At 42.7% G+C, this 13175-nt stretch overlaps 1 protein-coding gene across 1 annotated transcript in view; it reads left to right on the top strand.

The window, feature by feature from the left end:
• PTPN9 (protein tyrosine phosphatase non-receptor type 9) overlaps window positions 1-12658 on the top strand; it is an 82561-nt gene extending 69903 nt beyond the window's left edge. Inside the window, exons 9-13 of the mRNA XM_021694058.1 lie at window positions 3639-3705; window positions 8107-8185; window positions 9193-9343; window positions 9759-9966; window positions 10779-12658. Of these exons, the coding sequence (XP_021549733.1) occupies window positions 3639-3705; window positions 8107-8185; window positions 9193-9343; window positions 9759-9966; window positions 10779-10993 (720 nt within the window). The 3' untranslated portion in view covers window positions 10994-12658. The remainder of the gene's footprint in view (window positions 1-3638; window positions 3706-8106; window positions 8186-9192; window positions 9344-9758; window positions 9967-10778) is intronic.
• Window positions 12659-13175: the final 517 nt, after the last annotated feature.

Here is a 13175-nt window from a genome sequence, read left to right as displayed (position 1 = left end):
TGTATTTATCTGTCTTCTTGACTGCTGTGTCTCCAGTACCTAGAACAGTACATACCATACCTTCAGTAAATTATTTGTGAAGGAATGAGTGAATCCCAGTGTACCAGCAGACTATTCTAGTCATCCTATAATTAAAGATCATCACTTGAATTAAATTCCTTTCATTACTGCAAACACTGGCAGAAGCTTTATTTCCACAATAAATGGTGGATTCAGGTTTATTAGTGAATTGTTCACCAGATTTGCTCCTGGAATTATAAAGCTGTTAGTCACAGTTTCTGTTGAACTTGGCCCATAACATAGTGTACTTGGTTTGATTCTCTCTGCTATTTCAGTTTGCCCCCAAATCTATACTTTATCTCTGAGGTCATTTTCAGTTTTAATTTCTGATGATTCTTCTGAAATTGCTGATTTTAATTCCCAGTGCTCTCAGAGACAAGGATACCGAAAGCTGGTATCCTTATTTATAAAGAAATAGTATGTCTCCATTAAAGTAGTGTATTTCTTTTCAAAGTATGAAGGTAGTTCCAAGAGTAACAGCTTGTACATTACTTACAGAATAGTGTCGACTGGCATGTACCAGGGAAATCCTTTATATTTTTCTATGCCTTCTTGCCTGGGTCCTGCAGGTTTGAGTCACTCTCACCTCCCTAGAGTGGAGTCAAGTATGAGTTTTCTCTAGTCTGACATGGAAACTTTTTGTCTTTTGTCCTCCTATTCCCCTCCACACCCTTTGCTATTCATAGTACCTGCTAGGTACTCTCAACTAGTTACACTATGACTTGACACTGTAGCTGCATCTGTGTTTCTCTTTTACCAGCTTGGATTATCAGCAAGGATGTTGGCAGAGATCTTGTGAGAAGGTATAATAAAAATAATAAAAATTAAAATCCTATGTAATTTCCCTGATAGCTAATGATGTTGAAATAAGACTGAGGACACGAGGAGATGAGAGAAGGACCCCAGAAGAGAATGAGTCAAGAGCTGTTCATTGAGACCTTTCTGAATTTGTCTGGCTGTTGCTTTGTGTTAATTCAGGTAGTAAAGGAGCCTGGGTGTTTGGCCCATGCTGTTGATGGTGCTAGATATGAGGTATAGCTTTCTTCCTTCTCTAGTCACACTTTGCCTTTTGTGTGTGGCAGCATGGACAGGATGTTCCTGCTCAGGGTGCTTGGCTTGCCTCCCATTTGGTTTTGAACCAGTGCTTTATATTTCTTTATAAATAAGGATACCAGCTTTCGTCTGCTGCAACAGTCTTAATGGGCTCCTTTTTTGGTAAATAACAGCTTTATTGAGATGTAATTCACATATCATACAATTTATCCATTTAAAGTGTATAGGGGTGCCTTGGGTGGCTTAGTTGGTTGAGTGTCTGACTCTTGATTTCGGCTCAGGTCATGATCTCAGCGTCCTTGGATTGAGCCCCATATCTGGGTTTGCACTTGGTCGGGGGGGAGGAGGTGGTTCTGCTTGAGATTCTGTCTCTCCTCTCCCTCTGCCTTTCCCCCCATTCACACGCACATTTTTTCTCTCTCTCTCTCTAATAAATAAATAAAATCTTAAAAAAATAAAGCATATAATTCAGTGGTCTGGTTTTTGTCCTTTTTTTAAAAGATTGATTGATTTTGAGAGAGAGCACAGGCGCTTGCAAGTGGGAGGAGGGGCAGAGGGAAAGACTCTCCCACAGATTCCTTCCTGAGCATGGAGCCCAAAGTGGGGTTCATCTCTTGACCTATGAGATCATGACCTGAGCTGAAAGCAAGAGTTGGACGCTTAACTGACTGAGCCACCCAGGTGCCCCTAATTCAGTGTTTTTTAATATATTCACAGAGTTGGGCAACCACCACTACAATGAACTTTAGAACATTTTTATCACCTGAAAAGAAACTCCATAGACTTGGCAGTCACACCCCATTTTCTCCCAGTCTGTGTACTTTCTGTCTCTATGGATTTGCCTATTTTGGACATTTCATATAAATGGAATCATACAATATATAGCTTTTGTGTCTGGCTTCTTACATTAGCATGTTTGCAAGGTTCATCCATGTTGTAGCATGTGTCAGTACTTCACTCCATTTTATTGCTAAATAATATTCCATTGTATGGATATGCCACCTTTATTTACCCATTCATCAGGTGAATACCATTTGAGTTGTATCCATTTTTGGCTATTATAAAAAATGCTGTTATGAATATTTGTGTGTAAGTTTTTTTATGGACATATGTTTTCGTTTCCCTCAGGAGTGGAATTGCTGGGTCATATGGTAACTTTGTGTTTAACCTTTTGAAGAACTGCCAGACTGTTTTCCAACATGAGTGCACCATTTTACATTCCCACTAGGGGTATATGAGGGTTCCAGTTTTTTCACATCTTTGCCAACATTTGTTATTATCCATCTTGTACCTGTAGCTATCCTAATGGGTATGAAGTTGTATCTCATCATGGTTTTGACTTTCCACTTTTTTTTTTTTAAGTAGGCTCCATGACCAGAGCAGAGCTCAACATGGGGCTCGAACTCACGACAGTGAGAGCAAGACCTGAACCAAGAACAAGAGTCGGACGCTCGACCCAGGCGCCCCTCATTATGGTTTTAATTTGCATTCCCTGGTGGCTAATGACGTTGAGCGTGTTTTCATGAGTTTATTGGCCATTTGTATATCTTCTTTGGAGAAATGTCTATTCTGATCCTTTGCCCATTTTATTTTTAGTTTTTTTTTGTTTTTTTTTTTTTAAGTAGGCTCCATGCCCAGCATGGAGCTCAATGTATGGCTTGAACTCATGACCCTGAGATCATGACCTGAGCTGAGATCAAGAGTCAGACAAGTAAATGACAGAGCCACCCAGGCGACCCCCTTTGCCCATTTTAAAATTGGGTTGTCTTTTTACTGTTGAATTGTGAGAGTTCTTTATATATTCTAGATATAAGTCCCTTATCAAATATGTGCATTCTGTAGATGGTTTTACTTTCTTGATGGTGTCCTTTGAAGCACAGAAGTTTTTAATTTTAATGTAGTTCAACGAACCTGTTTTTTCTTTTACTGCTTGTACTTTTGGTGTCATATCTAAAAAGGCTTTACCTAACCCAAGGTCACAAAGATTTAATCCTACATTTTCTTCTAGGAGTTTTATAATTTTAATTCTTAACATTAGGTCTGTGATCCATTTTGAGTCAGTTTTTGTGTTTAGTGTGAAGAACAGGCCGGCTGGATTTTTTTTTTCCTGCATGTGGATATCCAGTTGTTCCAGTAACATTTGTAGAAACAAAGTTTTTATTTATTTATTTTTTTTTTTATTTTTTTTTAGATTTTATTTATTTGAGAGAGACAGAGATAGTGAGATAGAGAGCGCAAGTGGGGAGGAGAGGGAGAAGCAGGCTCCCCACAGAGCAGGGAGCCCGATGCGGGACTCGATCCCAGGACCCTGGGATCATGACCTGAGCCGAAGGCAGACGCTTAACCAACTGAGCCACCCAGGCGCCCTGTAGAAACAAAGTTTTGAACTGATGCTTTTGCTTCTCACTATCTGTCTGACAGGAAAAGAATATCTACACCTTGGGTTTTATTTACCTAGTACATAATTTTCCCACCCAAATGGTGTATTCCACACAGCTGCAATGATATTTCCTTTTTATCATTAGACAGATTACATCAATGCCAGTTTCATGGATGGCTACAAGCAGAAGAATGCTTACATTGGTACACAAGGTAAGTTAGGGTGCTCCTTACAAGTTGGTTTTATGGCATCTACCTATGATCTCTTGCACCAAATGATTGCATAGTTTTTGAAGGTAACTTGAGGTGATGTTGTGGCCACTAAATCCTGGCGTTTCATAAAGCTTGGGTGTTATTGAGAAGGCAAAGGAGAGGTATAGAGTTTCTGTACCAGATATGTGTGGAAACTTGCTGCGTAGAGATAAACTGGAGATTTGAACATACAACACTACTACAAGTTTTTGGACTATGCATTGCCAACCCAGGGGAATGGGACATCAGAACTCACTGGCCAGTGAGATGCTCTTTATGTCCAGTAGGAGGCCAGAAGTGGCAGTGGAGCTTCTCAGAGATTGAGTCCAGTCTATGAAAGGGTGTTGCTGTCCTAAGAGACTTTTGCTGGTTCCTATACCTTCAGAGAGTACCCAGCTGTCTTCTGATATGGATAGTCTATACTAGGTCTGACAGTGAAGATTTCAGATAAGAGTTTCTATGAATGCTCCTGTGGGCTCCAGTAGTCCTCCTAATCTGGCCTCGGCCATCTCAAGGAGAATACCAAGTTGCCTTCAAAAAGGGTGGGGAAAGATCAGAACACAGGAGGACATAAGAGGCCACCCTATGGGCTTTAGGCCCTTTGACCATTGCAGAGCATGGCCAGCAAGAGATCTGGCAAATACCTCTTTAGCAAGTGATCAAACTTAGTATCACCAATAATAGATATCATGCCTCTGTTGTGATATAGTGAGAACTCTATAACATAACCTTTATTGTTTGTTGCCAGTTTTTAAGTCTGAATCTAATCATGAAAAGTAAACCAGACAAATCCAGATGGTGGGACATACTATTAGAAAACTGGCTTAGACTCTTCAAAGTTAATGCCAAGAAAAACAAAAGCAGGGAACTATTGTAGATTAAAGGAGACTAAAGAGACATGGTAACCAAAGGCATGTGCCCATTATTGGAACTTCAGTTTAGAGAAGAAAACTGTTAATGACAAACTTGGGATAATTGGGGACTGTATATTAGATAATATTATTGTATCAGTGTTTAATTGTTTCAGTGTGATAATGGTATCGTTCTATAGGATAAAGTCCTTGTTCTTCTAAATATGTGCCCAAGTATTTAGGAATAGGTGTCATAATTTCTTTCTTTTTTTTTTTTTAAGATTTTATTTATTTATTTATTTGACAGAGAGAGATCACAAGTAGGCATAGAGGTGGGCTAGGCAGAGAGAGAGGGGGAAGTAGGCTCCCCGCTGAGCTGAGAGCCCGATGTGGGGCTCGATCCCAGGACCCTGAGATCATGACCTGAGCTGAAGGCAGACACTTAACCAACTGAGCCACCCAGGAGCCCCGAAATGTCATAATTTCTGGAACTAACTTTTAAATAGTTACAAAATAAAAAGTGTGTGTATTTATAGATACAAATAAATGTTGAAATAATAGCTAAAAATGATAGCTTTCGAGCTAAAGAATTTATGAGTATGTAGTAGTAGTCTTCCAACTTTTCGTTGGTTTCAAATTTTCAAAATAAAATGAGGGAGAAAAAAATGGATTCTTGATATATTGTTAATTGGTCTGATGGTCACAGGTTTATATTTTTCTCCTAGGAGGGACCACTCCCTCCTAGAAGAGTCCTTTTAAGACCCTAAGAAGAAATGAGAATTATCAGGAAAAATTTTTGGCATATACAATATGACATGATCTGCCTGAGAGTAGGGGCTTTGTTGAGGAGGATGGCGTTGGCAGATTGGGCTTATGGAGGGTAAGGATTGGCTCGAGGGTACCCCAGAATGCTTCCTTCTCCAGGTTTAGAAGGCAAAGCTACTACTCAGAGTTGCGGGAATTTGATTCTTTAGGTGGCTTTGAAGGCCCTATCCAGAAGAAACTCCCCTAAGAGTATGAGAGAGATATTTTGAGTCAAGCACAGATCACCTTTAGACAGCATCAGTACTCTCTTAGGACTGGAAGATGGGGGTCCTGTGATGTGGAGAAGGCTGATTTGATTTGCCTGGCTAACTTTCTTGGCTATATTCAGTATTTTGATTCTTACTAATAATACTATTTCTACTAATAATATCTGTTATCTATTGAGAATATCTATTATATATCAGGTATATAATCTTCATCTAATTATTACAGAAACTCTGCAAGGAAGGTTTATTAACCCATGAACAAACTGAAGCCCAAAGAGGTTAGGCGATGTTGAATCACACAGTAAGTGGCAGAGCCAGGATTTGAAAGTATGTCTGTTTGATTCAAAAGTCCTCACAAGCCAAGTCAGAGGATTGTTTCACCCATGTCAGCATAAACCACTGACTTGAGTTCTTCAGAAAAGTTCACTGTTAAAGAGTAATCTGGGAGGTGCAGCTTTCCCTTCTAAATCTCTCTTATGCCTTGGAAGATATTATGACCCCTCTTTGCGAAGCCTGAGTCTAAGTGGTATCTGGGTGGTCAGGTGCTCTAATTGGGAAAACCATTTTTGCCAGTGATTTGAGTGTGGAAAATAAAGCATATGATTGCTGCTGTAGTGCAGGGTCGTAGGATGTGGACAAAGCTGGGGTCAGAGATGGGGAACGGGAGTTCTTACTGTCTTCTTCACATACATACTATGGTAATGTAAGTGCATTGTAGGAGATTTAGAAGATGGAAATGAAATTCACTCCTAACCCTAAGACCCGGAGATAATGTTAACATTCTGTAGCATTTCCTTCCAAACTGTTTTCTGTGCAAACAAATAGATACAGACATATAAAATATCTAACAAGATGGGTTCTTTCTATATGTTACTCCTTTGTTCATTTGATGGTATCTTGTGAATACCTTTCCAGAGCAAAAATAACAGATCTTACAACATCACCTTTATGGACTACTTAAATCGGGGATATGCCATAATTTAACAACTCTCTCTTGATAGACATTTAGCTTGCTTCCAAGACCTCATATGCTTTTGGCAGTGTCCACTTCTGCCAAGAGAGAATTCTAGTATCATAAAACATTAATGCTGCTAAAAGGCTTTAGCAAAAACGGTAGTAAAACCAGCAGACTTCCAGGACAAAATCAACCCTTGATACTGCCCTTCTTCCCTAAAAGCAGAGGAAAAAGGACTGGGAAAATACATGGAATTATCCCAAGTTGTTACTTCCTTGCTTAAAAGGGAGTTGGTGGCCCACAGGTGTCTTCAAAGTTTCCCCTGAGTGCCCAGCCCTGTGAAGGTTCTAACTCTAAAAGGAGAACTTGACAGTGTGGCTCTTACCCTCAGCACCATGTTTATTGAGACATGATTCATTCTCACAAAGTAAAATGACTGATGTAAGACCACATACATTAAATGGTTAAGCTGTTTTGATCCAGCTATGCCATCAAGAGCTGTCTATATTGTGATGAAGCAAGTTTTTATTTTTTAATTTAATTTATTTTTTTAGAGACCGAGAAAGTGCAAGCAGTGGAGGGGCAGAAGGAGAGGGAAAGAGAGACTCTTAAGCGGCTCCACGCTCAGTGTGGAGCCCAATGAGTGTGGAGCCCAACAGGGCTTGATCTCACAACCCTGAGATCATGACCTGAGCCAAAATCAAGAGTCGATGCTTAACCATTTGAGCCACCCAGGTGCCCCTGTGATGAAGCAAGTTTCTAGAAAGATTCAGCTGGCAGGGGTGTCCAGAATAGACTGGAAGGGAAGGAGTCCTATTCAGAAAAATAAACCAGAATGGTATTACAGTAACTCAGACAAAAGATGATGTGGTCCTTGTGGCAGTGAAGTTGGGTCGGGAGGGCATGATAAAAACCAAAAACAATCCAAAGGCAAAAAAATTTCTAGGACTTGGTGATTGCTTCTGGAAGATAAAGGAAATGGATAAGTCAGAGTTGACTCCAACTTTTTAAGAATGCCAATACTTTTTTGAACAGAGATGGGAAACTAGAGAGAGAAGGCTAATTTTGAAGGAAGAGATTGAATGGCAAGGATGTTGGGTCTGAGGAGACCCATGATGGGACATGGAAGGGGAGTGGTTTAGTAGGCTACTGATGATTATAAGGCTTTAGGGAGATGAAAACAGCTAGAGACGTGTACACAGTTGACACTGTCTGGATGTGCCAGCTCAAGCCCTGTTGGTAAGGCTCTTGAGAAGGTATGTAACAGTATTTCTCAAACTGGTAACTTATCTACAACTTCACCTGGGATCTTCTTAAAATGCAGATTGCACATTTCTAATACTCTCTCATACAATGCTAGAGCTGGTGGTTCAAGGACCACCCTGAATAGCAGGGATGCAGTGAGAAGAGCAGGGAGCCAGCATCTATGCTTTGGAGTTATTAGCTAGGGACAAAACCGGAAATGCCTGAGGAGGAAAGAAGGGCTTCCCAGGGTAATGTTCCTTGTCTTATCCTTCCATTCCAGGCCCTTTGGAGAATACTTACCGTGATTTCTGGCTCATGGTATGGGAACAAAAAGTCCTGGTGATTGTCATGGCTACCCGGTGAGTTCTTCCCCTTTCCTCCCTCTGCACTCTGCCCCCACCCTGTTCCCAAGCATGGGGGGATTCAAGATGGGAGTTTAGCTCATAGAACAATGAGGATTAGGAAAGCCATGGCAAAGAGTTTGAGATGTTTTAGGTTTTTCTTAGTTGACCCAGAATTAATGTAGCCAGGATATGGTGGAGATTGATAGATCTAACTTGTCAAAGTTTTAATCCTTGGCTCTGGTGACCCTGTGCCAGTTACAGGCTACTCTGAGGTCCTGGCCTTATCCACTAAAGGAAGTGTGGGAAACGTGGGGCAATTCACTTTTAATCTGCTCCCTACTCCCAAAGGGCAGCTGTCTTCTTGGCTTCTGAATTACCAGCTCCCCTTCCCTACCACTTTTGACAGTTTTTCTGCTCATTCATATTTCCACCTATAAGAGAACTACAAAAAGAGAGATGAAACCTAGTTGGTCAGGCAGGAAGCTCTGGATGAAAGGAGTCCTTTTGAAATTTTGGTCTACATATCTGCCAAAACTTGAGGAATTACAAATTCATTAGTATCATCATTATCATTATGATAATTAGAACCTATTTCAGATGAGGAGAAAAACGTGTGGCTTTCCCACTCCTCTCAGCAGAGGGCCCTTACTGGGGAAGAGAATGAACAGTGGCTGAGATATAGGGCAGAGAGTTCAGTCTGGCCCACCATAGTTTCTCTGCTGTCTTTTTTTGCCCACCCAGTGTTTATCCTGGATATGTGAGGAGTAGCAAGAGGTATCAGGATAGGTGCCAAATGGTGTAACAGGCACCCAATAAATGTCTGCTAAATGAGTACATGCAGAAACTTTAGCTGTTGTTACATCTGTTTAGAATGAAGGTTTCCCACCTTTTCTGCCAAGAAACAAAGGTATAAGTTAGAAGCAATGCAAGAGATGACATTGCTGCTAGGGGTACAGCAGATCATAGCTTACTACTATGGAGAGGAAGGATGGAAGGCTTACCTTGCTCTATGCTGTCTTCAGGTTTGAGGAAGGCGGCAGGAGAAAGTGTGGCCAGTACTGGCCATTAGAAAGAGACTCTCGGATCAGATTTGGCTTCCTCACGGTGACCAATCTAGGCGTGGAGAACATGAACCATTATAAGAAAACAACGCTAGAAATTCACAACATAGAGGTAAATCCCGATTTTATTTTCTCACTGTTTTTAAGCTGGGGGAGAACTTTTACTGTAAAGAAAATCTCCAAATGGAATAGGCAGGAATCCAGGCAGCTTATAAGTTACTTTCATTTTTCTGGGAACAGGATGTGGATATTCTCAGAGCCAATATAGCCATATTGTCTCAATGCAACAGTGGTATTACTTAGGAATAAAACTTACAAGAAATCTGGGTCCTGTGTAGGGAATTCTATCCTCTCCAGACATTTAACCTGTCCTTTGGGTTTGTAGAGAAGCAACTGTGGAGAAAGTTGAGGGTGGTAGGCAGGAACCTTGGTGAGGATACCAGGGGATTGAGAATCTAGAAAAGCCAAATGTAGTCAGGGGCAAGTAGAAATGACCTCATTAACTTTTGCTTCTTTTCTCATCCAAGGAGCGGCAGAAACGCCAGGTGACCCACTTTCAGTTCCTGAGCTGGCCAGATTATGGTGTCCCTTCCTCGGCAGCTTCTCTCATCGACTTCTTGAGAGTGGTCAGGAACCAGCAGAGGCTGGCTGTGAGCAGTATGGGAGCGCGCTCCAAAGGGCAGTGCCCTGAGCCACCCATTGTCGTCCACTGCAGTGCGGGCATTGGCAGGACAGGTAATGCACCTAATGGTGCGGCAGCCCTCAGAGCATCCAGAGGCAATAAGGATGGGGCAGAAATAACAAAGCTCTTAGTTGACAGTTTGGGAGAGTTTGATTCATTGGTAGCAAATTGCCATGAAAAATTCCTCTTTAATGTCCTTTTGGTATCCTTAGCGCCAGCTGCGCTGGCCAAAATATACACTTCAGGGGCCAGGGCCCCTGGGGGTTGATGCTTTATACATCCCATCAGCATGATTAGCTTCTGACCCCATCACTGTCACCTGGATGTCCCAGAGAGCTCAGCTGGGCTGTTGCTTCCTTCTCATCCCCCTCCCTAAGGAGATCCCCACCCTGAGCTGTGCTCTCATTCTGGAGCTAGTTAGCAGCTTTTACCTTAAGGGATGTGCATTGCAGGGACTGCTGGTCTTTTTAGTTCAGAGTTCCCTTTGGGAGAAAGTCAGGAAGAATAAGTTTCTGTTAGGTCTCTGTGGAAGAATTGTGGAGTCTCTGAAAATTAGGGCCCAGGTGTGGGAATACTGTCATTCTGTCTTGTCTAAGACAGGCAGTTCTTCTATGTCACCTTCCCACTTTCTCTTCCTGTTACCTCCAGTACTGTCTTAGGAGACAAGAGGCCTTCTCATTTCTCTGGACTCCCAACACTCCAAAGTGACCTCCTCTTTGAATCCTTTCAGGCCTAAGGCCACCTGGCCATCTACCATAAGGCACCTTGCCTTTGAATTCATTCATCCAACCTGCCTGGGTCATTTGGTAGAGGGAGGGACAGAGGAGAGATAGACCAGGTATGACTACTTCTTTCCTTCCTTCAGGTACCTTCTGCTCACTGGACATCTGCCTGGCACAGCTGGAGGAGCTTGGCACCCTTAATGTGTTCCAGACGGTGTCCCGCATGAGGACCCAGAGGGCCTTCAGCATCCAGACCCCTGAGCAGTACTATTTTTGCTACAAGGCAATCCTGGAGTTCGCAGAGAGGGAGGGCATGGTGCCCTCCAGTCACAATCTCCTGGCCATGGAGGGTCAGTAACTGTCCCACGATCCTCCCACGTGCTGGCAGCCTTCCTTAAACTACCCTGGACACCGCTGAGCCTATAGGTTGCCATCAGTTATGCTGAAGCAATGAACCAACCTCTTCCTCATGTCTCCTGGCACACTCGTGCACGCAAGGCAGCCTTTCCCTTTGGCTAGATAGATGTGGTGAAATTGCCACTAGAAAGGGCCAGCAGCAATGTGTTCTTAATTCCTAGCACCTGCTATCGAACTGTGCCTTATTAAAACCAAATTGTGGCTATCGGTTTTTGCCAGGGGCCCCGAGGTAAGTGGGGAAGGAAACTCCCTCCCCCCTTTCCCAATGCCATTCTCCTTCTTGAGGTCTCTTTTCCATTCCTTCCCTTTGCTAGGATTTGATGGGGAGGTTTGGTGAGCATCCACCTTCCTTCCCAGAGAGCTTGACCAAGTTACATACTCTAGAGAACGTCCCGAGTGCCAAGCACGTTTATACCTAGGGCGTGTATTCCAGTCTTTTCTGTCATTCTGTGTGTGTGTGTGTGTGTGCATGCGCGCATGTGTGCGCGCACTTACATGTATGGGTCCATATGTACGTGTGTGTATAATATATATTGTATGTGATAATATGGTCGTATTCTATAAATACATATACACAGAGATATTCCTTTGTAGACTTTCCTGGGGCTCCGTGTTGCAGTTCAGGACTCTTTGCTTCTTGGACCCAACTGTTTATCCTGGACTGGCTGGGGCTGGGGATCACATCCCTTGTTATCAGACTGCAGAGTGGTGGAAGAGGACACACACACACATCCGCTCCTCATGCTCCTGCCACAGGCCCTCATTCTTACATAAGGACTTACCTCTTTCCAGAATACTGGAGCCAAGAATTCTGATTTGTGGTGACACTGGTTTAACTTAGCATGAATTGCCCTTATCTAATGATTTTACTCTGTTTACTTTGCCAATTTGGGGAATAGACCTCCACTGTGATTCCAGACCCCTCTTTCCTCTCTCTGTCCCTTGGGGCTTGGGGTCTGGGAGTAAAGATGAGCAGTCAGAGCCAAGAACAATTGGTACGAAGTCTTAGAAGAAAAGAGAGGGAGCCCAGGTGTGAGAGAGAAAGGAAACTACTATGAGAATCCCTCCTTGGGAGAATGAACTGGGGCCCCTTTTTCTTTTGCTAGAAAGTTCCTTTCCTTATGCAACTTGGCCCTGTCCACTTAAATGTCCATCTCTTCCTTCCTAGCAGCCTGCCAGACCCTGGAGCTCAGGCTGGGTGGGCTCTGTGTCAATAAAAAGCTTAACCCCTGGCTGGGTAGGGCAGTTGCCTGCAATCACTGTTTGCCCCCTATTCACCCATCCTGTCCCTGTCTGCTCCCAGCCTGCCCAGCCTGATGTGCCAGGGATGGAATCAAAGAGTCCCCAGCACTCCACATTCGCAAGAAAATCCTAGGAACCCATAAACCTCCCATCCCAGATGAGGTTGGCAGCTGATCAGACCTCAATACTTTTATACTGTAATAAGCTCTTTGAATGTATATATTCTTATTTTTACAATCTTTTCATTTTGTATTTAACATCAGTGGACTGAGTCATTCAGAAAATAATTGTAAATGTTCATATTCAGTATCTTATAGCGATACAGTTTTGTATTTACATATAAATATACCGACATGATCAAACCTTTTTAGCTTCATCAATTTAGTAGCAGTCTGGGCTGGGAAGGTGAGAAAGGGGTCCAAGAGCTGGTCTGGGAGGGATGGGGAGGCAGGGTGGGACCCAAGGCCTGGGTATCTGAGACTTTCAGTTCTCAGAGCCATCTACTTTATCCATAGGCCATAGCCCTAGCTGTGGGCAGGCAAAGGGAACCACCAGTCGAGTGCTTGCTGGGTGCCAATCTCTGTGCTGGGTTGCTTTCCTCCCCCATTACCTCATTCAAACCTAACAATAATCCAGTTAGGTTATTATGCTCACTCCCTTCTATTTCTATATAGATGAGGAAGGTAAGGTCCAGGAGATTATAGTGATTTGCTCTAGAACTGGAGCTCAGGTTGGTTTGCTCACAAAGCCATTGTCTTCTTCACTGTGTTGCTCTCTTTCAAAGATCAAGGTAGTGTTTTGTCCTTGGAAACCAGAGGGAATATTTTTTAGCTCTCCTTTCAGAGTATGAACAGTTTCTAGATTCCAGGTAGTTGATCCTG

Source organism: Neomonachus schauinslandi, chromosome 9 (genome assembly GCF_002201575.2).
Source record: "Neomonachus schauinslandi chromosome 9, ASM220157v2, whole genome shotgun sequence".
NCBI classification, from domain to species: domain Eukaryota; kingdom Metazoa; phylum Chordata; class Mammalia; order Carnivora; family Phocidae; genus Neomonachus; species Neomonachus schauinslandi.
Note: the sequence above shows the minus strand (reverse complement) of the source record. Positions and strands in the feature narration are given on the sequence as shown.